This window comes from Neoarius graeffei, chromosome 5 (genome assembly GCF_027579695.1).
Source record: "Neoarius graeffei isolate fNeoGra1 chromosome 5, fNeoGra1.pri, whole genome shotgun sequence".
In the NCBI taxonomy this organism is placed as follows: Eukaryota; Metazoa; Chordata; class Actinopteri; order Siluriformes; family Ariidae; genus Neoarius; species Neoarius graeffei.
The window spans coordinates 60,935,613-60,959,939 of NC_083573.1; the positions used below are offsets into that span (position 1 = coordinate 60,935,613).

The window sequence follows — 24,327 nt, forward strand, 5'->3', positions numbered from 1 at the left end:
CTCTCCATCTCTCTAGGATATCTGAGTGCTCAGTCAGGATTGTGGAGCCATCAGCAGTGAGTAGGGGACAGGACTGAGCACCTTGTGGGCCGTACACTGTTTTAAGTGCTTGGAAGTACCCTCATGTGTCATCAGCATTAGCCATCCCTTGTATCTTGTCTGCCAAATCGTTCCACCACTTGTCTTCCATCTGACGAAGTTCTTGCTGCAGTGTGGCTTTGGCTCTGGTGAACTCCTGCTGGGCTCTTGAGCAGTTGGGGTTTGCAAGCTTCGCTTGTAAGGCTCTTCTCTTCTCCTGTATAAGGTCTGATATGGTTCCAACGCCGTCCTCGAATCAATCTCAACTTTTGCATTTGGAGTGCCCAAGTGCCTCTAAAGCCTGTGTCATTAGGCAGGTCTTGAACTTCTCCCACTTTTCTTCAGCAGAGGCATCTGGCGCCTGGGTGAAGTGGGGTTGGAAAGCTTGGGCGAATTGTTGTCTAATGTCAGCATCATCCATTTTCTGCACATCCAGCTTCTTCAGTGGATTGCTGGCTGATCTCCTAAAAGTGCGATGTACTGATAGCGTCATCCTATTTCTAATCATAATGTGGTCCGTATCGTACTCAGCTTCTCTCATGGCATGTGTGATACAAACATCCTTCAGATGTTTCTGGCTGATTAAAATGTAATCGAGCAGGTGCCAGTGAGCTGATCTGGGATGCTTCCACAAGAAGAAATGATGGTCTGAGGTCCTGAAGAAGGTGTTAGAGATAGTGAGTTCAAATTCTGAGCAGAGCTGTAGGAGCAGTTCTCCATTGCTGGTGTAGGACCCTCTTCCAAACTTTCCGAGAACATTTGGCCAGGTGTTGTAATCACTGCCAACTTGTACGTTGAAGTCCCCTAGGACGATTACGATGTCATTGCATGGTACACAGCTGAGGGTTGCTTTCAACTGGGTGTTAAAGGCTTCAATGTCAGTCTGTTCACTGCAGAGGGATGAAGCATACACACTCAAAGCTAAAGTATTGGCACCCCTTGTATATATATTAGTAAAACGGGTTAGAAAAAAATCCACCTTTTGTTGAAATTACCTTCATCTCAGACTGAAAAAAATGAGAAAAATCCAACCTGTAATTGAAATAAGTTTATTCAGAGAAAAACAAATTCCTCATCAAGAAATAATTATTATTTTCAGCAAAAAATATGTGCCACTATTATTGGCACCCCTGGAAATTATAGTAAACCCAATGTAACTGAAGCATGTTTCCCATTTAAATTGTACATTTTTGAGTTGATTGGAGTATGTAGGAACTTTCAAGCTGTAAGCTATAATTTCCTGATTAACTAGGGTACAAATATGAGGTGACACAGAAACCAAATTCTGTAAGTCATCCATCAACATGGGAAAGATAAGAGAACACACAAATCCAATGAGAGAGAAATGTGTTGACCTTCATAAGTCAAGGACTGATTATTAAAAAAAAAAAGTGGACACCAACTAGAACTATTACAAACTTGGCTGGACGAGGACCCAAGTTTATTGTCCCCCCATGTACAGTGAGGAAGATAGTAAGAGAGGCAAAAAAAAAATCCCAAAGGATCACTGTCGGTGAATTACAAGAAAAAAATGAAACATAAAAGGTTTTTCTATAAAATGTTATAGGAGAAGACTCAGTGCTGTTTTTCTGGCAAAGGAAGGTTATACAAAGTATTAAATACAAGTGTGCCAATAATTTTGTCACTTTTTAAAAAATAGTTATTTCTTGATGAGGGATTTGTTTTTCTATGAATAAATTTATTTCAATTAATGGTTGGATTTTTCTCTTTTTTCAGTGTGAGGTGAAGATACTTCACCAAAAAGTGAATTTTTTCCTAACCCTTTTAACAAATCTTCACAAAGGGTGCCAATAGTTGTTGAGGGCCCTGTACTTGGATTAAGTTCAAGTCATGTTAAACTGAGAGACACATAATGAAATAAACATGTAGAAAAATAAATGTCCTTATAATTGTGAAACAAGAATGCATTTTTGTACTTTAGTACTTTCAGTCACATTCCCTACTTTTAGTCACATTCCCATCCATCTATTAATATGTTCCAAAATCCTGGCTAGGCCACATTTTAAGTAAGGTATTAGGCACAACTTTGGACTGTATCACACCACCCAGGTTTGGATGATTTTCATATATCAGCATGCTCTTGCATGTTTGTCAGTCCTGCATACATATCGCGCTTTATTATTAAAATAAACACTTCTGCACATACATCCGCCTCCCTCGTGTACCTGACAGAATACTTCGCCCTACAATGGATGTAGCAGACGTGTATCAATTCGCGATCCCACACCGCTTCTGGGTTTCCTTGTCCCTGCCGCTAGCTTCATATTTCCACCGGTGTACCGATGCTTACCTGCCTACGCCCTGTGATGGAGAATATCATCCATGTGGATTCTGCATCCAGTGTTGGGTCCTCTATGATGACTTTCTAGAGCCCAAGCCACCCGAATCCCTCTGGGTAAGCTTCATCCTGATGTTTACTGCTGGACGAGCATGCAGATGGGTGGAATATCTGATTTGGGTGGAACACCTGTGCCTTCGAAACTCTCAGACTTTCTTTGCCATGCTCAAGTTTATTTTCAATTCAATTCAATTCTTTATTCCAGACCCAGGGGGATCCATATCACAATAAAAACATCACAACACAGTAAAAAGTAAAACAGACAGACAAAAAGAAAAAGAAAAAAAAACGTTGCATAGTTCTCGTCATTGTCCCACATACAGGCATGTTCGCCAGTGATTCCACAAGCTAGAGAACAGTCTCACAGAGCTACGTCCAGGGCTAGCCAAAACAGCAATTAAGTTGTTTCGTGACTCAGATGCCCTGCACATAAATCTATACATCAGATTACGCAACACAGCTGCACAAGTAGGTACCCCAGCACTGACAAACATTTGACTTGCACTAGACCTTCTTGGAATTCTCAGCAGCAGCCTCATGCTGTCATTGTAAGCCACCATGAGTTTCCTAATGCTGCCTTGTTTGTAGTGGCACCACAGGTGTGCAGTATACAATGGTGTACAGTACGCTTTAAAGAGTGAGATCTTGACCGACACAGAGCACATACTAAATTTACGGCACAGCATGTTCGCTTGCGCATACAATTTCTGACGTTGCCTATAGATATCTCTATCATCTGTCAGGTCATTAGCAATAATGTGGCCCAGATATTTAATCTCACTGCACTCACTGAGTGCAGTGCCAGCCAGATAGAAGGCAGGGAAGAGTGATCGTTTATCTTCTCTGCTCCTTATAATCATGATCTTACTCTTACTAGCGTTATATTTTATATCAAACTCTTCACCATACTGTGAACATATTCTTAGTAACTGTTGCAACCCAGCAGTACAGGGACTAAGGATGACTAAGTCATCTGCATACATGATATGATTGATTATTAAGTCACCAACCCTACAGCCAGTTCCACACACATTTAGAGACATTGACAAGTCATTCATATACACATTAAAAAGAAAAGGAGATAAAATTCCGCCCTGTCGAACACTATTGGTGACAAGGAAGGGAGCAGAGGTTACATTCCCCCATTTCACCTTCATTGTCTGATGTGAGTACCAATAGAATACAAATTTATCTATGAATCATTAGTAAAGGAGAAACCCCATGAAAATTTTTGGGGAGGGGCAATCAGGCCAGTGGTCAATGCAGCCAAGGAAGTCATTGCTCTAGAGCGCCTCCTAAAGGCAACCACTCCAGTGGCTGATTCAGCTGAGGGGATCGTCGCTCCAGAGCTCCTCCCAGTGGCTCATACAGAAACAACAGAGGAAGCTGTCTCTTTTGAGCTAGTTTCTCAGCCAGAACCAGCACCTGAATCCATGCCTGAACCCGTGCCAGCATCTGTTCCTGCTCCTGTGCCAGAGGCGGAGCCAGAGTCAGCACCAGCATCTGCTCCCATGCCAGAGGCGGAGCCAGAGTTGGTGCTTACTCCAGAGCCCACTCCAGTGCCAGAGCCAGTGTCAGGGCCCACTCCAGTGCCAGAGCCAGCATCTACTCCAGAGCCTACTCCAGTGCCAGAGCCAGCATCAGTACCTACTCCAGAGCCTGCGTCTATGCCAGAGCCTACTCCAGTGCCAGAGCCAGCATCTACTCCAGTGCCAGCATCAGCATCTACTCCAGTGCCAGAGCCAGCGTCTACTCCAGTGCCAGCGCCAGCGTCAATACCTACTCCAGAGCCAGCGATGGAGCCTGCGTCTACAACAGAGCCTACTCCAGTGCCAGAGTCAGCGTCTACTCCAATGCCAGCATCTACTCCAGTGCCAGCATCAGCATCTGTGCCAGTGCGGAGCCAGCGTCAGCGTCTACTCCAGAGCCAGTGCCAGAGCCAGCATCAGAGCCTACTCTAGAGCTACTGCCAGAGCCAGCATCAGAACCTGCATCAGAGTCAATGCCAGAATTGGCACCTGCGCCAGCTTCAGTGCCAGTGCCAGAGTTAAGGCCTGAGCCTGTTCCTGAACCAGTGTCCGAGGACGTCGGAACGACCTCTGCCTCAGCCGGCCACAAGGACGTCTGTGTCATCCTGTCGCCAGGTCTTAACCCGGACCAAAGCAGTGCGTTGACAGAGCTCAAGCCTGTACTCGAGCCCAGTCCAGAGTCCACGCCATCTTCAGAGCTCAAGCCCAGTCCAAAGCCATCTTCAGAGCTCGAGTCCACGTCCGGTCTCGAGCCATCTCCAGAGCCCGAGTCCAGTCCAGAGTCCACATCATCTCCAGAGCCCGAGTCCGGTCCAGAGTCCATGCCCTCTCCAGAGCCTGAGTCCAGTCCCAAGCTCGAGTCCAGTCCAGAGTCCACGTCAAGTCCCGAGGTCAAGCCTACTCCTAGCCAAGAACCCAAGTTGTGTCCAGAGCCTGAGCCCGAACCCCCACCAGGGCCAAGTATGATGGATTTTTTGCTCCTGGAGGGAGCTCTTTGGGAGGGGGTTCTGTCAGTCCTGCATGCTGTGGTGCATGCACCTGAAGGCGCACCTCAGGCTGCACATGCGCCGAGTGAGCTCCAGCACGTACTCCATGAACAAGGCGCACCTGAACTCAATTAATGAACTCTGTGTTGGGCTATTTAAGGACTGCGCTGATGCTAAGGCAATGCGAAGTTCAGGGTGCATTACCGAGCCTTTTTTCCCCGTGTTTGTGGTTTTCCTGGTTTCTCGACTCCTGTTCCTGTTTCTAGTTCTCGTTCTCGTTTTGCTTCTGACATCCTGTTTACACCTCGACTGACCCTTTGCCTATTTTCTCGTTTATGACCTTGCCTGCCGATTTGGACTGTTTGCCTTTTTGTGTTTTTGTATACATATCGCACTTTTTTATTAAAATAAATGCTGCTGCACATACATCCACCTCCCTCGCATACCTGACACTGTTATTCTGCCTATACCATAGCAATTTGCCAATGATTACATTTTTTAGTTTATTAATGAACATCACACTTTTTAAAGTTAGATTTAATGTTGTGGAATGTCCATGAGGCAAGTTAGTTCTTGTTAAGGTTTTTTTGTTTTAGCAGATAAAATAACCAGTCATTTCCTTACTTGCCCCCTTTTTTTTCCTCATTCTTTGACTTAATGAGACAAAATGGCATAGGACAGACCATAGGAATGCATCCAATGTCCTTTCCTAACCACTTTTCCTTGACCTTGATTGAAAATATCATGAGGTCAAGGATAGCTGTGAAGAAGAATTCATAAAGACATAGAAAAAAAACAACTACTGTGCTAAGAGATTCCAACTACACTTACACTAGGCTACAGAACTATGCAATGGCACATGTTAATAACATGGGTCTACCATGTGAAACTACAGTATTCCAAAGATAGGCTCCAAAAAGCACATCCACACTCTGTGCATTCTTACTATGTTGTTTCACACAGGCTATATAAATGTGGAAAAAAATATTACTTCATTACCAAGGTTGGAATTGAAATAAAAAAGAAATAGAGTCTACCAATTAAATGATTGTCACACTGAGAATGGTTGCTCACGTCCATTCATATTTATTGACATGGATCCAAATTATTGTATGCTCAATAATTTTATATACACTATATTGCCAAAAGTATTCGCTCACCTGCCTTGACTCACATATGAGCTTAAGTGACATCCCATTCCTAATTCATAGGGTTCAATATGTCGTCGGTCCACCCTTTGCAGTTAGAACAGCTTCAACTCTTCTGAGAAGGCTGTCCACAAGGTTTAGGAGTGTGTTTATGGGAATTTTTGACCATTCTTCCAGAAGCGCATTTGTGAGGTCACACACTGATGTTGGACGAGAAGGCCTGGCTCTCAGTCTCTGCTCTAATTCATCCCAAAGATGTTCTATCGGGTTGAGGTCAGGACTCTGTGCAGGCCAGTCAAGTTCATCCACACCAGACTCTGTCATCCATGTCTTTATGGACCTTGCTTTGTGCACTGGTGCACAGTCATGTTGGAAGAGGAAGGGGCCAGCTCCAAACTGTTCCCACAAAGTTGGGAGCATGGAATTGTCCAAAATGTCTTGGTATGCTGAAGTATTCAGAGTTCCTTTCACTGGAACTAAGGGGCCAAGCCCAGCTCCTGAAAAACAACCCCACACCAAAATCCCCCCTCCACCAAACTTTACACTTGGCACAATGCAGTCAGACAAGTACCGTTCTCCTGGCAACCGCCAGACCCATCCATCAGATTGCCAGATGGAGAAGCGCGATTCGTCACTCCAGAGAACGCGTCTCCACTGCTCTAGAGTCCAGTGGCGGCGTGCTTTACACCACTGCATCTGACGCTTTGCATTGCACTTGGTGATGTATGGCTTGGATGCAGCTGCTCGACCATGGAAACCCATTCCATGAAGCTCTCTGCGCACTGTTCTTGAGCTAATCTGAAGGCCACATGAAGTTTGGAGGTCTGTAGTGATTGACTCTGCAGAAAGTTGGCGACCTCATGTGCATCAGCATCCGCTGACCCCGCTCCGTCAGTTTACATGGCCTACCACTTCATGGCTGAGTTGCTGTCGTTCCCAAACACTTCCATTTTCTTATAATACAGCTGACAGTTGACTGTGGAATATTTAGGAGTGAGGAAATTTCACGACTGGATTTGTTGCACAGGTGGCATCCTATCACAGTTCCACGCTGGAATTCACTGAGCTCCTGAGAGCGACCCATTCTGTCACAAATGTTTGTAAAAACAGTCTGCATGCCTAGGTGCTTGATTTTATACACCTGTGGCCATGGAAGTGATTGGAACACCTGATTCCAATAATTTGGATGGGTGAGCAAATACTTTTGGCAATGTAGTGTGTGTATATATATATATATATATATATATATATATATATATATATATGTATGTGTGTATGTATAAAATCATTTGTTTGTGGGAATGGTACACTGATTTTGTGTTGCTTTAAATGTTGTTGCTACAAGGAATTGTGGGACAGCATTATCTCCTTTCCTTTCATAAAAGACGGTCCAGTGTACTTTGTGCTAAAGGAGATAGGAAAGGAAGCACTGAAGCACCTTTCCTTTGCATTTAGGGAATTTGAACAGCTCTTACCATGGCTGCCACTGAGATACTTCCAGGTCATTTCACTGAGTTAGGAATCTTCTTAAGCAAAAAAGACTATTGGAATGCAGCCATTGTCAAAATGTCTGCTTGTCATATGACTGAGAAACCGGAAATCATAAATAGTCCTAAAGGCTCTCCATGCTCAGGAGACTTACTGACTGTTACATTGCACCCAAACCCCCAGAAACTCCTTCCATAAATGGGAAATAACCATCCCTGCAAATGAGCTGTTGATATAGGAATGATAAGGTATTAGAACTAGAGCATTAATATAAACCTTTTGGTTATGTTTCAGTCAGAACGTCTGTCAGACCCGTGCAAAAATTATTGCAGGCCTCCTGATTTGAGAATTCAACCATGCTGTGGTATAATATTACAGTTGTGGTCAGAAGTTTACATATAGTGACATGAATGACATCTTGGATATGAATGTCATGGCAATATTTGGGCTTTCAGTAATTTCTTTGAACTGTTCTTTTTCTGTGGCAGACTGTACAGCATACATATTTAATTAAAAAAAACACACTAGAATTTGGTGCACAAGTTTTAATTTTCTTTGGGTTATCTGAAATCAACACAGGGTCAAAATTATACATACAGGGTCAAAAATTTACATACGCTCAATTAGATTATTAATTCAGAGGTGCTGAAACTTCCAAAATGTATCTTGTCTTGCCGAGGCTGAGGCCTCTTAACTTCCTGTTAGTGATCATTCTGGCCTTCATATAAAGGGTTTCTTTACAGCACTCATTGGATTGGCCAACACAGTAAAATAGGAAAGTCCAAGGAGCTCACTGCAGATCTGAGAAAGAGGGTCACAGATATATACAACTCCAGAATGTCTCTTGGAGCCATTTCTAAACAACTGCAAATTCCACAATCAGTTCAAACAATTGTATCCAATTTATTGTGAGGTGTAGTCACTTTGCCAAGCCACTTTGCTTCAAGAAAACCCAAACGGTCACCCTCAGCTAAAAGGAAATTGGTTTGGATAGTCAGGAACAACCTGGGAACCACCATGGCACAGCCCTGCCATGAACTGGAAGCTGATGGATCACTGTCTACAGTTCAGATCACCATGGACTAAGAGGCTGCTATCCAAGAAATAACCCCCTGCTCCAAAATTGACACTTTCAAGCTTAACTAAAGTTTGAAGCTGACCACATGGACAAAGAAAAAGCCTTCTAGAGGATAGCTGTATGGTCAGATGAGACAAAGATTAGGTTGTTTGGCCACAATGACCACCATGTACAGAGGGACACTGTACATGGTGGTGGTGGTGGTAGGATCATCATGCTCTGGGGCTGTTTTACTGCCAGTGAAACTGGTTCATTGCACAAAGTGGATGGAATAATGAAGAAGGAGGACTACTTCAGAATTCTTCAGCATAAACCATCAGAAACTTGAACACGACTTGGGACTTACAACAGGACAATGAACCCAAACACGCATCAGAGCTGGTTGTGGAGGATAAAGCAGGCTAATATTAAGATTAAAACTAGTCCTGACCTCAACCCTACTGAAAATATATGGACCGTGCTTATAAGTTGATTCCATGCCAAGAAAAAAAATTAATTGAACTCTACCAATTTTACCATGAAGAGTCGTGAAATATCCAACCAGAATTCTGCCAGAAGCTTCTTCATGGTAAACAAAAATGTTTGGTCAAGGTGACTTTTGCGAAGAGATATTCTACCCAAATATTAGGTGTGCTGAATGTATATTTTTGACCCTGTATGTATAAATTTGACCCTGTGTTGATTTCAGAAAACCCAAATAAAATTAAAACTTATGCACCAAATTCTAGTGTTTTTTTTTAAATTGAAGATGTATGTTGTACATTCTGCCGCAGAAAAAGAACAGTTCAAAGAAATTACTGAAAGCCCAAATATTGCCATGACATTCATATCCAAGATGACATTCATGTCACTGTATGTAAACTTCTGACCGCAACTGTATTTAACAAATTTTAACATTTATTTCAGTAAAATTAATGCTTGAACATTACAAAGCTGTGAAGTACAAAGGCAAAGAAACAGTCCTAGAGGGCATGCATACTCCAGGGTAATATATCAGCAAGTAATATCGCAGCAGGTGCAGCCCAACCAGACACTGCTCTGTCAGCTGGAAGTTCAAGACACTTAAGATGATGGCTATTAACCAGGACCACGTCCTACCATCATTCATTCATTCATTCATTCATTCATTTATTTATTTAGGAGACAGGACTGGCACTATTTTTTTTGCATTTTTGAAGTGGCTCTCCTTCTCCTCACCTTCCCAGATTTACACAGGAGAGTTATAATAGCTTAAGTGGCATTTAGTGGACGAAGTCACAAGGTGGGAGTCAGTGGCAGGGTGTTGGAAGGGCTGAGAGAGGTGAGCTACCGCTGCAACACTTAATCATCTCATGCGCTTTGGCCAGATCCGGTCTGATAACAGTCACCTTGAGGGAGCAAAGACATTATTGCTGGTGCAGACAAAGGTAGAGGTGTGTGTGTGTGTGTGTGTGTGTGTGTGTGTGTGTGTGTGTGTGTGTGTGTGTGTGTGTCCATTACAAGACTTAGGCATAAGTATAAAGGAATAAAAATGCCATCTGATTAAGATGCAGAATAGGTAGTTGCTGATGATATTAATGGTACCATAACTTAAATTGGGGTCTTGACAGCATGCTTATGGTTCAGTGAGGTATATGTATCACTCAAATGGGTTTAAATTTCATATGCACCTTAAAACTGAAGACAACAGTTACTTATTTTTTCATGTGCTTTGTAACATCTATTGAATTATGAAATACACAGATTTCAGTATTTCATAAGCAAAATAAATGTCCAAGATGACTGTTTCATTTGCACCAATTTTCTGAACATATACATCCATGAGTATAGTCCCATTTCCAAAATTGTTTCATCCTCGTAATTCTAGCAATACATCCAGCTCTGGTATTCTTAGCCATTATCAGAAGGCTTGTGAGGTATCAAAGGTGCCATGTGTATTTTTACGTGTTCCATTTCATGGCTGAGTGCCTTTCTCACTGCTGCCTACATAGATAAGCTGATCAGAATCATTTCCAAACTAAGGAAATTGGCGTCAAGTTGCCTCAGGAGATAGATAGACATTTCTCATGTCATTTAAATCAAAGTAACACTGAAGAAGAAGGTATGGTGTGAATTATTTTTTGCTGTTTTCACATGAATATGGCACATAGATTTTGGACACTGTTTATGACCAATAACGTTGGAGTAGCTTTTCACGATTTTCATTAGTGGCTTGATTGGTAATGGATTGAGAAGGGTCCTCCACAGAGTTATAAGCATCATTAAACTAGCCATCAATAAACCACTTGCTATTTGGCCATACAAATGCACATACTTCTCATTTTCGAAGCAGCACTGTGTGGTTTGAGGGGCCTTGCTCATGACACACATACAAAAGATGAGAAATATTATTATTGGAAGCTGCCAGATATATTCATCAGCTCAATTTATATTCATCAAGTATATTTAGGTGACATGTTTCATTATATTTTTGTTCTGTGTTCACTAAGTGCATGCTATGCTCACTAGTGACCTGCATACAAGGACTCGTAACTTTAATGAAGACAACAAGCAATCTGTTTACTCTGTTGTTTCTACTTGATAATAAAGTGGCACTAAGGCATGGGGCCATACATTCAAACTGGCATTCTACAAGCTCACATAAATCATAGTTTCATTAGTGAATTACAAAGCACCCTTAGCCCAGCACATTTATTTAACCATATCACACTCTTGTAGGTTCATTAAAGTAAGTCAGACCTCTTTCCTCATCTTTATAGGTCACCACATCCTGTCACACAGAGAACCAAATTGAGAGTGACCAAAAATGCCACACACAAAAAGGAAATGCACAGTCAATTTGACTATCCTCTCGATTTTACAGAGGACACGTCCTTTTTTCCTAGAACATATGAAAAGCTGTTTTACAAATGTGGGATAAAAAAAAATACAGAGCTTAATGTACTGTAAAAAGGCATTTGTATCCTGTAGAACTTGTCCCTTGCTTGTTCTCCAGCATGTGATTACAAAGCCCACTACAAGCCAAATCGCATGGTGTCCAAAGTGCAAAGTAATACACCAGGCCTTGTTCAAGTGTGATTTTATTACAATAGATGATAAGTAATGATGCCACCATAGCACATCATTTGTATTAGCCTTGGTAATTAACCTTTGCACTGGGAAGTTAAAAACCAGCAGGATTTCTTTGAACAGGCTTTTCGTGGTTGGAATCTCCTTTGGAATATCATTTAATGAAAAGTCACCTTATTTAGACATTGGATGGATCATCATCTTGAACAACATTCAATGAAAAATCACTATATTTAGAGTATCTATCCCAGCACTTATGTTTCTAGTCAAAAAGACAACGGAGTACAAAATTTCCATGGAGTATTGGTGATAATATTGACATTACTCTCCACTGGATGTAAGGATCAGTCTACAACAGGTGCATTACAGCAAATAATGTACTGCTTTTAATTCTGTTACACTCAGTGATGTGATTATCAGTGGAAAGATGATGCTGGTTTGACCATACCTTATCGTAGAGCAATGCAAGTAATGTCACTAGTGACAACTGAGCAGTCCTGCAGGTTGGTCAGCTGCATAAACAGCAGGTTTGGTTGGATAGCTGTGGTAAGTCAAACTAAAGATGGAAATCTGTGTGTACTTTATGTAAATATTGAATGAGTTCTCACTAGGCTTACCATTTGACTGACATTTTCTCTACTTGCCCTTCCCCCTTATTTTCTCTTACACTCTTCTTGTGTCTCTTCTCACTCTGTCACTCTTTCCGGATGGTTGGCAGGTATTTAGCTACCATTGTGGTAAAAATAGGCTTTGTTAATCCAGACTACTGCATGCAGCTCTATGCCAATTTCTCTGCCAGCCAGCAGTCATACTTCAAATGGACAAAACCAAAACCTAGAGGAACAGGAGACATCAAATAACAGAATGACAGCAAATACATTTCAGGCTCCACAAGACGCCATTGCAATGAATTGAAATGTCAAATAGAGGCAAGATGGAGAAACAGTGGTATTGCAGTACTTCTGTAATGGGGAAAAAGTGTACCCTGTAATGAAAATGGTTCATTTTCAAATGTTTCTAATGCAATATTTTGTACAAGCAAGTCTCGCACTACTTCCTTCGTTCTGTAGTAGGAGGAGGTCTGAACTCTTTTGTGATTTCATCATGTTAGGGGGAAAGAAGCAGCCAAGCGTGAACCAAGCAGCTGGTTTCATTAACCTCCTGTCCAACCCAGGAGAGAGGGAAGCAGGGCGAGGCGATGTAAATGGTGACCTTCTAAATATGCAGCCAGACACGTGCCACTGAATGGTTCCCTGCGCCTGCATTTTATAGACAGGGCAAGAAAAAGCAATAGTTGGTGTGAGGAAACTAGGCCATTCAAGTCAACAGTTGAACCACCTTGGTAAACCTGACTGTGATAGCCTTTGGGGACAGATTTGCTCATGCTTTGTTTGGGAGTGGTGCAGTGTACACAGTCCTTTGTTTATTCAAGTCAGATATTGCATACAGTATTGTTCAATTATGTAGAATGCACAATAATAATAATAATAATATTTGGCTTTAAACATTTAAAATAATATATTATGCAAATTCTTTGGAAAAGCACACATCTGTATAACATCTTAGGTGACGAAGGTTTAGACAGCACCGTTAATGTTCACAATGTTATTTTTAAAATGGGTTATATATAATCATTGATATGAAATTAAGAATTTTTAGGAGTATTTAAACACTTTTTAAGTGCAAAGAAATTTAATGTTTAACAATCTTTCCTTTTTTAAATTGACCATTACAATGTAGTGAATTTTGTACAGAATTTCTTGTCTTTTTACCCCTTATGCTTAGAGAGCAGATTTGGCTGTAGCTCCTCTTACCATCACCTTTGTGAGGGAAAAGGTGATTGACTTCTCCAAGCCATTCCTGAACACAGGGATCAGCATCCTGTATCGCCGGCCAAACAGCACAAACACTGGGTTCTTCTCCTTCCTTAAGCCCATGACCCCTGATATCTGGGTCTACATCCTGCTGGCCTACCTGGGTGTTAGCTGCGTACTATTTGTCATTGCCAGGTGAGTGAAATCTAAGAGTAGTATCAGACTTCATTTAGAATTTATTCATCATAACCATTTTAAATACTTTGGTGGAAGATTTCAGAAGAAGCATCCTAATGTGTAAATCCTTGCCATTACTCTGTGCTGAAGTGCTCAGGAAATGGAAGTGCCGTAACACCCACACACCGGAGTGACCATTGTTGCTGACTCATTCAGCAGTGCTTCAGTTAATTTTGGAGGAAGTGAGTACTTGGCTGGACTGCAAGTTTCAAGACGAGGCAGCTGCTCTCATCAGCTCCTTTTCTGTCTTCCAATATGTTTCTTTTCAGTACCCTTCTGAAAAGCTGTAAATACAGTTTTAGCAGGAGTGGCTTCTTTCATGTGCTTGCCTATTAGATAGTCAGTAGTCTCAATTTCGAGTCAGTAATCCTGCCCTGGACATTGCTGCACTGTGAGACTGATCATAAAATAGAAGTCAGTTATTTTCCTCAATCAAATCTAAAATGGGAAAGGGATATAGCAAGGCAGAAATACCATTATTTTAAAGAATAATGTTAGGAGAAGCATGCTTTGCTTGCAGCCTCAAAGTAGTCACTGACTACCTTGATGACGCTTTGCACACTATTAGCATTATCTTAACCAGCTTCATGAGGTAGTCACCTGGAATGCTTTTCAGTTAACAGATGTGCCTTGTGAAAAGTTAATTAGTGGAATTTCTTGCCTTATTTATGTGTTTGAGATCAAACAGTAAATAGTAAATAGTAGAAATACAGTAAATAGCCCTATTCCACAACTGTAGTAATCCATATTATGTCAAGAACCGCTTAACTAAGTAAAGAGAAATGACAGTTCATCATTACCTTAAGATATGAAGTGACATTTAATTCATAAAAATAAAGAAAATAATTTAATTAGAAGGTGTGTCCAAACTTTTGACTGGTACTGTAAATATGGGCTGTTTCACAATCATGGCTATCTTTTTGAATAACACCAACAGACTCCTGCAGCTACGTCCAGTATATATATGTGCTGGAATTTCTTATACATCAAGGATATTGCACAGTTCCACAAATGTATGAAGTTTATTACCTTTTTGTTTAGCTAGCATTGATGTTTTCAGCAGTTTGTGCTACAGTTGCTACAGTAGCTCTTGGGTGGCACAGTGGTGTAGTGGTTAGCACTGTTGCCTCACAGTAAGAAGGTTCTGAGCTTGAGCCCAGTGACTGATGTGGGCCTTTCTGTGTGGAGTTTGCATGTTCTTCCGTGTCTGCGTGGGCTTCCTCCAGGCATTCTGGTTTCCCCCACAGTCCTAAGACATGGAGGTTAGGTTAATTGGTGGCTCTAAATTGACCATGATTGCGAATGGTTGTTTGTCTCTGTGTCAGCCCTGCGATAACCTGGCGACTTGTACCCCGCCTCTCACCCATAGTCAGCTGGGATAGGCTTCAGCTTGCCTGCGACCCTGTAGAACAGGCTAAGCGGCTATAGATAATGGATGGATGGATGGATGGATGGATGGATGGATGCTGGAATTTCTTATACATTGAGGATATTGCACAGTTGCACAAATATATGAAGTTTATCACCTTTTTGTTTCACTAGCATTAATGTTTTCAGCAGTTTGTGCTACAGTAGCTCTTGGGCGGCACGGTGGTATACTGTAGTGGTTAGCACTGCTGCCTCACAGTAAGAAGGTTCTGAGTTCAAGCCCAGTGACTGATGGGGGCCTTTCTGTGTGGAGTTTGCATATTCTCTGTGTGGGTTTCCTCCGGGTGCTCTGGTTTTCCCCCACAGTTCAAAGACATGCGGTTTGGTTAATGTGGGGTGGCCTTAGGCTGAGGTGCCCTTGAGCGAGGCACCTACCCCCCAACTGTTCCCCAGGCGCTGTTAGCATGGCTGCTCACTGCTCTGGGTATGTGTGTGTGCTCATTGTGCATGTGTGTGTTCACTGTTTCAGATGGATTAAATGCAGAGAGGAATTTCATAGGTGAACATGTGATGAATAAAGTTCTTCTTCTTCTGTGGGATTGGACCATATGGGCTAGCCTTCATGACCCATGTGACTCAATCAGCCTTCGATACCCATGACCCTGTTGCCGGTTCACCAGTTGTCCTTCCTTGGACCACTTTTGGTTGGTACTAACCACTGCATACCAAGAACAAACTACAAGATGTGCCATTTTGGAGGCGCTCAGACCCAGTCATCTAGCCATCAAAATTTGGCCCTTGTCAAAGTCGCTCAGATCCTTACACTTGCCCATTTTTTCCTGCTTCCAACACATCAACTTCGAAAACTGACTGTTCTCTTGCTGCCTAATATATCCCAACCCTTGACAGGTGGCTGCCGTTGTAACAACATAATTAATGTAATTCACTTCACCTGTCAGTGGTTTTAATGTTATGGCAAATTGGTGCACACCCAACACTAACACACTTACTTAATACATCCATTCATTCACACCCAAGGAGAATTTAGCATAGTCAGGAGTGTTGAGGGCTGAGGGGAAACCAGAGAACACAGAGGAAACCAGCGCAGACAAAGGTAATGTGATAAATAAATGTATAAACTAATTGCAACAAACTAAGCTTTGAAGTTAATTTAAGAACACACCTTAGAAATGATAGGAGTCTATCACTGCAATGCTCCAGTAAATATACATTTGAAATTTGGAAGAAAAAAAAGGATTAAAAATGGCCATGGAATACAGATTAAAATTTAAGACTTCAATATCTCACTAGTGTGGATAAGCACTTACGCTCTAGCAATAGTGGAATAATGGACATGTCCTTTCTCTGCCTTTTCCTGCCCTTATCTGCTCAAATACCTGCACACTGCCCCAAGTTTCAATTTTCTGAGATCTAGCGCTTCAGTTGCCTCTATACTGTCTGTGCATAGAGACGGAGGTGGAGGATAAATGACAGTTCCTTTTTTTTAATCAAAAATAGGCTATTATATACAGAGCCCCAGAGAGATCATGGAAATGTGTGTGTGTGTGTGTGTGTATATATATATATATATATATATATATATATATATATATATATATATATATATATGAAAAAATTAGTTTTAAATTAGAATAATATACTAAATTGCACAGTTTGTGTACGACATACTTCAAGCACGCTCTTAACTTTTGTATCTTGAGTTCTCAGATTAATTAAATTTGTCCACATTTTGGTTAATTTATGCACTTCTTTCAAGATAACATGCCCATGGACCACTCGCATACATCCATATATAACCACCTGCTCTGTAAGGGTTCACTATAAATTCAGTGACTTTGTCCAAATCAGCATTTTGCCGATGGTAAAGCCCATGCACACTCAATATCCTCATTAGAGTCCTGTTGCTCACAATAATTGCATGGGCGGCAAGTGCTCTCAGTATGTCTCCATAATGAACCCCACTGAAAAAGTATCCTTTAATTAAAGAATTTCTGTCCATAATAGAGACTTAGGAACTACACCTGAGCTGTAATGCAGCAAAGGAAGATGACTGCTTGGGCAGCTTATCCATTAGACTAAATTGCGAGGCATTATCTTTAGAGAAATGTGCCCTGCAGGTGTGTACCTATGAACTGAAATGTGGACACATTTATTAACTTGAGAACTCAAAGTAGCAAACTGAAAGCATGAATAAAATAAGCTGTATGCGTGCATTACAATTGCATTTTTTTTCTTCCCCTCATGGTCCTATTAAACTATATTGTATGTACAAATTAAAAACAAAATATTTTGGGGACCTCTACATGGTCCTGCAATTATACATAATGTGTTTTTCTCTTTTTCTTTTTAATCTCTGATATAGCTGATACATGAAACTGTACACATAAATGAAATATTAGATAATAGCATCAATTATCAGTTATGCACTGTAGACATTTGTCAAAGATATCAAAGCTCTGTAGCTCTGTAGACATCATAGAAATCCCCCTAAAAAGGTGACGCCATCTTTGTTTGCCCATTAATTTTTTTCTTTCAAAAAATATGCATACTGAAAATACTGTGAAAATAAGATGACTAGCATGAAGAGAAGACGGGACAATCATACATGGTGGAAATAATAATGGAAGAATAAAAGGAGGAATGTAAGATGAGCCCTGTGATGACCTGGCGACTTGTCCAGGGTGTACCCCGCCTTTCGCCCGTAGTCACTCACTCACTCACTCACTCACTCACTCACTCACTATCCATTTTTACGTCCTTTATCCTCAGTGCAGAGGGTTGGACGGCGCATGGTACGGTTGGGTGTCAGTTGAACTTAGACCAAGCCCTTTAAGGTCACTTTCCACACACTCCCTCCATGACTTCTGTGGCCTCCCTTTCTTTCTGTTGCCATCAACATTGAAGTTGCAAACGCGATTTATTATTGAACTGCTCCTTTGCACATGGCCATAGGCTCCAGCTTGCCTGCGACCCTGTAGAACAGGATAAAGCAGCTAGAGATAATGAAATGAGATGAGATGAGATGTAAGATGAATGTAATAATATAATGAATGTATGTAACATTAGATCCACTTGATTTTTAGCAGCAATCAGCTGGAGGATTTTGGCTGGTCCTTGAGGATGAAGTTAATAATTTTGCTTTCATTCCTTTTCTAGAAGTTGTCCAGATGGTCTAGTTAGCTTAGCATTTTAAAGCTTATACAGTATGATGGTGAGTTTGATGGAGGGATAAGTTCTTCATGCCAAGAGAAACAGAGATTATGCTGGAGCATTTACTAATTTGTTACTGTCCATGGCTTTGTTTGGCAAATATCCCAGTAGTTTCTAATGTTAAGAGGCAGCACTTACATGTGTGATAGTCAACAACATACACTCTTTTTCATCAATCCCTCTGTCATTCTCTCTCAAGGATTCCAGATGCCCATTAAAATGTTATTTGCCTATTTACACTAAATAATGCATTTTGTTGTGAAGAAAGAAAGAAGACTTCCCCATGAAGCAATGCTGACTCTGGAATACAATATGTTTTCTGAGACAAAAGGATGTATTCAGATTAAGTACTCTAAAACAAGGGCACCACTTGAGGGCTGTGTGGATTCAAGAGCTTCAGTTCATTGCTAGACATTGTGGAATGCTGAAGATGCCACATATGCACTACTGTAGCAAGCATTCTAGGTGGGTGGAGCACAGAAGCACAGCAGGACAGTACTGAGTTCTCAATGACTCCTTTATTGTCAGCTTTTCAGCTTCTATACGTTTATTCATATATATATATATATATGTATATGTATACAGACACACACATGCCACACACACGTGTTCTGGTCGGGAGAGAGCCCGCTCTGCTCTCGCTCTCATCCTTAAATAGGGCACGGCTACTGGGAAGACACACAAACACAGGTTAATTCACATCAGGTGTAGTGATTCTGCCACTTACCTTCCCTGACTCCGCCCTCCGGTCACAGACCGACGCTTGACCACGCCCCCACTGCCACATACCCCCACCGCCCGACTCAGGCCGGGCAGCCGTCCGGCCCTCAGCTGACACCCCCCCCCCCCCCCCCCCCTTGACAGGAGAGGAAGTCCGCCACGACCATGTGCGCCCCCGGCCTGTGGACCACCTTGAAGTTAAAGGGTTGGAGTGCCAGATACCAACGGGTGATCCACGCGTTGGCATCTTTCATGCGGTGGAGCCACTGGAGGGGCGTGTGGTCCGAACAGAGGGTGAAAGGGCATCCCAGCAGGTAGTAACGGAGGGCGAGGACCGCCCACTTGATGGCCAGGCACTCCTTCTCTATGGTGCTGTAGCACCCCACACGCTGGAGGACGGCCCGGCGAAGGTCCGTGTAGGCCAGCCGGCGGTTGGCGGGGAGCTGTAGAGCGGCCAGCTGCGCCTCTCCCGTTAGCAGGGGGAGGAGGCGCGCCGCGCGCTGTTCCATCGGCCACCCCGAGGTCTCTGCCACCTGCTCAAAGAACGTGAGGAAGGCCTTGGGCTCGTCCTGCAGGCCCATCTTCATCAGGGTGAAGGGGGATGGCCCCGTGGCGATGGACCCCGCCAACGCGAGGAGGTGGTGGAACGCCTGTCGTTCTTCCTGCTGAGCCAGCACCAAGGCCTCGAACCGCTGTTCTTGTTCCTTCTGGAGGGCGACTAGTGCCTGGTGCTGGCTTTGCTGAGCCGTGGCGAGGGCGTGGACCAGCTCGGCGAAAGGGGAGGACTCCATGTGGCTGTTCTGCTTCGGCGCTCCAATCCCGGGTTTCGGCACCACTGTAGCAAGCGTTCTAGGTGGGTGGAGCACAGAAGCACGGCAGGACAGTACTGAGTTCTCAATGACTCCTTTATTGTCAGCTTTTCAGCTTCTATACGTTTATTCATATATATGTATATATGTGTATATATATGTATACAGACACACACACGCCACACGCACATGTGTTCTGGTCGGGAGGGAGCTCTCGCTCTCTTCCTTAAATAGGGCACGGCTGCTGGGAAAACACACAAACACAGGTTAATTCACATCAGGTGTAGTGATTCTGCCACTTACCTTCCCTGACTCCGCCCTCCGGTCACAGACCGACACTTGACCACGCCCCCACTGCCACAACTACAAACAAAAAAAATATTACTATTAGATCCCTCACACATGCATTTGCATAAATCCTACAGCAGGGGTATACAACTCCAGTCCTGGGGTCCTAAACAGTTTGGTGATTTTCCTACCTGAGCACACCTACTAAACCAAGGAATTAACTGGTGAGTTGAATGAGATGTCTTTGAGCAGGGAAATTAAACCCTGCTGGACTCCAGCCCTATACAGTGGCACGGTGGTTTACTCACAGAAAGAAGGTTCTGGGCTCGAACTTCATGGCCAACAGGGGCCTTTCTGTGTGGAGTTTGCATGTTCTCCCCATGCCTGCATGGGTATCCTCCATGTGCTCTGGTTTCCCCCATGGTTCAAAGCCATGCAGATTAGGTAAAATACCCAGCCACTGGGGTTGAACAAGCCAATGAATACTTAGTGCCGGTCCTGAGCCTGGAAATATTGGGGAGAGTTGCGTCAGGAAGGGCATCCGGTGTAAAAATCTATGCTAAAGGGGTTGAAAATCAGTTAAGGCTTTGCCCTGTACTCTTCCCATCACTATATGATCTATATGACAAGTCAAATAAATAAAAAAAATAAGTTACAGGTGTGTACCCCGTCCTATGGCATTTTTAACTGTAATCTCAGCTGAATGTGTTATACATGTAGCCTTAAGATTAATACATGCAACAATGTTCTGTATATCAGTCCTGACAAGTTTGTTTGATTCTTCTTTGTCATTTGTGGCACAAATGCTATTATTTATTTATTTATTTATTTCTGGAAAATTGCATGTTTTCTCTAGGAACTATTCAACACATTTACTGAGTGTAAGGCATATTTTATTGATAAGTGGCAAAAAAGTATAAATGAAACATAGTAGAACTATGCCATGTGCTAGAGAATGTAAAGTACCGTATCATTTCTGTTTTGCTCAAGCTAAACTCCAAGTTCTGTAATTCCCTTGCAAAGTACAAAACATATAGATGTGTGTGTGTGTGTGTGTGTGTGTGTGTGTGTGTGTGTGTGTGTGTGTGTGTGTGTGTGGTGTTCTGCAATGACCTGGGATCCCATCCAGGGTGAATTCTTCCACCTTGCACCCAGTGTTATCAGGATAAGCTCCAGATCCACCGTGACCCTGACTAGGATAAAGCAGTTACTGAAAATGAATGAATGAATGAATGTTCCATACAAGTGCACTATATGGCCAAACGTATGTGGACACCTTCGCATCATGCCCATAAGTGAGCCTTCCCCAAATTGTTGCCACAAAGATGTAAGCACACAGTTGTCTACAATGTCTCTGTATGCTGTAGCATTAAGATTTCCTGTCACTGTACTTCAATGGCCCAAGCATGTTCCAGCATGACAATGTCCCTGTGCACAAAGTAAGGTCAATAAAGGCATGGCTTGCCAAGGTTGGTGTGGAAGTACTCAAGTGGCCCAAGCCCTGATCTTAACCCCACTGAACATCTTTGGGATGACTTGGAATGCCAACTGTGCACCAGGCCTACTCAACTGTCATCAGTGTATGACCTTTCTAATGCTGTTGTGGCTGAATGCACACATGATCCAAAAGCTAGGGTTATAGTCAGACTTCCCAGAAGAGTAGAGGTTATTATAACAGCAACTCCATTTTAACACCAAAGGTTTTGGAATGAGCCCAAGGTTTTAGTATGAATGTGATGGTCAGTTGTCCACCTACTTTATGCCATATACGATGATACATATTACTGGGTAATACATTGAAAATGTCATGATAAAGAGGTTTGTTGTATCACCTGCTCCTAGCACAAAGTAATTAACTTTGAAGTAACTAATTGGGCTTTATGTAAGCTCTTGTAAGCATTGGTGCCAAACAAGACTTTATATAGTATAATTTCTTCCAGGTAAATCTTATTGTATCCTAATCCAACTGGCATACTCTCTACCTGTAACTGTGAAGATGTATCACAATAAAGCAAAAATGTAATCCAGGCAAAATGTATTGGTATTAAAGTGAAATTAGTAGTAAAGTGGGGCTATATTCCAGAGGGATAACACTTTTTATTTTATCTCTTCTACAGATTTAGCCCTTATGAGTGGTATGATGCCCACCCATGCAACCCAAGCTCTGATGTGGTGGAGAACAACTTTACACTCCTAAACAGCTTCTGGTTTGGCGTGGGCTCTCTCATGCAGCAAGGTAATATAGTCTGTGTTTCAAGTGTGCTTAACAAACCTTCAAAATGAACTTAAGCTGACAGCAGCATGAGGTGGCTGCTTATGAAGAAGTCCTTCTCATCAAGAGTATGTGGAGTTCAGGCTTCCATGACAGAGAAAGGATGTTGCCATGCATCATGTCTATATGAGGAGAAAATGTGTCACACAGCCGTCACATGCTCTGGCAGGTTGGAAAGATATCAGCAGAGTTTGTTTCTGTGAAATGTGGCTTCCGTCAGGAATTCTTCTCTCATGTTGTTGGCATGCAGCTGGGGTTATGATGAAACGTCACAAACGGGTGTAATTCTTTCTTGGCATTACACACACACACACACACACACACACTGCAGAGAAGACTTACCATCTGCTCTTGCCTAGATGTCCACCAACAATCCTCCCCCTGTGATTCTGTTCCACAGCACTTTCAGAACAGCCATTCTCCCTTCCTGAAGTTTTTTTGTGATCATATCTGATTAGTATTTTTTGGGAGGCCTAATTTTCTTTTAAACATCACAAACATGTCAAACATTATTTGGCATCCCACCATCATCTAACATTCACTGCCTCTGCAAACATTTTTGCATGAATGCCATTAAATTTCCACACTTTTGCTTTTAGTTGCAGCCTCACAAAATTAGTGGAAGAGAAAAGCTATTAGAGACATGCAAGCCTGATGTTTTTGTTCACAATACCCCTCATGGGCACACATTAGCAACTGATAACCCCAAAAATGAAAGAGCCATAATAAAGTAGGCAGGGGAGAAAGAACAAGTAATGAAATATTTAAGCTCATGTAAAGTGACAAACAGAGAGTTCTCCATGGTGAATCTCTGCCTATAAGGATCGCAAATGTCAGACACAATTCATTAAGCTGCTGCACCGCCCTCAAACTGCCTGGAATCCCTATCAATTTGCCACTGTTCACAGATACAGATAAGTAGTTCATGAGTAGTGCAGTCTAATGGAAAGTGGGGAAGAAAAGTCAATATGCAACACCCACATGACATTTCAAAAACCCCTGTGTATCAAATACCTCTCAGTTCTGCCAGTGGTGCTTGTTTGGCATCTAGCAAGCCTCACTTCCTTAGAATGTTTTACACAGATTTTATGTTAATGGCTGTTGCTGCTGTTATTATTCCTAAAATCTGGTCAGAAATTAAACACACATTATTGAGTCAGAGGCAAGGGCGTTTCTATCTATTGAAAAGACCAGGGGCTAAGTCAAGTTTTCTTGGGACTTGTATTTTTTAAGGGAGATTGTTGAGGTTATATCTAACTTTACAAGAACTATTATCACCGACACACATTCAAAGGTTATGACGTCTTTATTACTGATTTTTCCACTGCTCTTTTTAAATTTATGTAGTTCACTTTAGTTTCTGTCTCCTTATTATTATGAAGTTATTATCAACACCATAATATCTCAGGAAACTGAGGCAAGTGTCAATTGACTATTAAATATCACTAGTAAAATGTATCATCAGTTTAATACAAATACAGTGGTGCTTGAAAGTTTGTGAACCCTTTAGAATTTTCTATATTTCTGCATAAATATGACCTAAAACATTATCAGATTTTCACACAAGTCCTAAAAATAGATAAAGAGAACCCAGTTAAACAAATGAGACAAAAATATTATACTTGGTAATTTATTTATTGAGGAAAATGATCCAGTATTACATATCTGTGAGTGGCAAAAGTATGTGAACCTCTAGGATTAGCAGTTAATTTGAAGGTGAAATTAGAGTCAGGTGTTTTCAATCAATGGGATGACAATCAGGTGTGAGTGGGCACCCTGTTTTATTTAAAGAACAGGGATCTATCAAAGTCTGATCTTCACAACATATGTTTGTGGAAGTGTATCATGGCATGAACAAAGGAGATTTCTGAGGA

General features: G+C 42.0%; 1 protein-coding gene across 1 annotated transcript in view; it reads left to right on the forward strand.

The window, feature by feature from the left end:
- grik3 (glutamate ionotropic receptor kainate type subunit 3) overlaps positions 1-24,327 on the forward strand; it is a 258,630-nt gene that overhangs the window by 201,489 nt on the left and 32,814 nt on the right. Inside the window, exons 11-12 of the mRNA XM_060922177.1 lie at positions 13,500-13,723; positions 22,299-22,417. Coding sequence (XP_060778160.1) covers positions 13,500-13,723; positions 22,299-22,417 — 343 coding nt within the window. The remainder of the gene's footprint in view (positions 1-13,499; positions 13,724-22,298; positions 22,418-24,327) is intronic.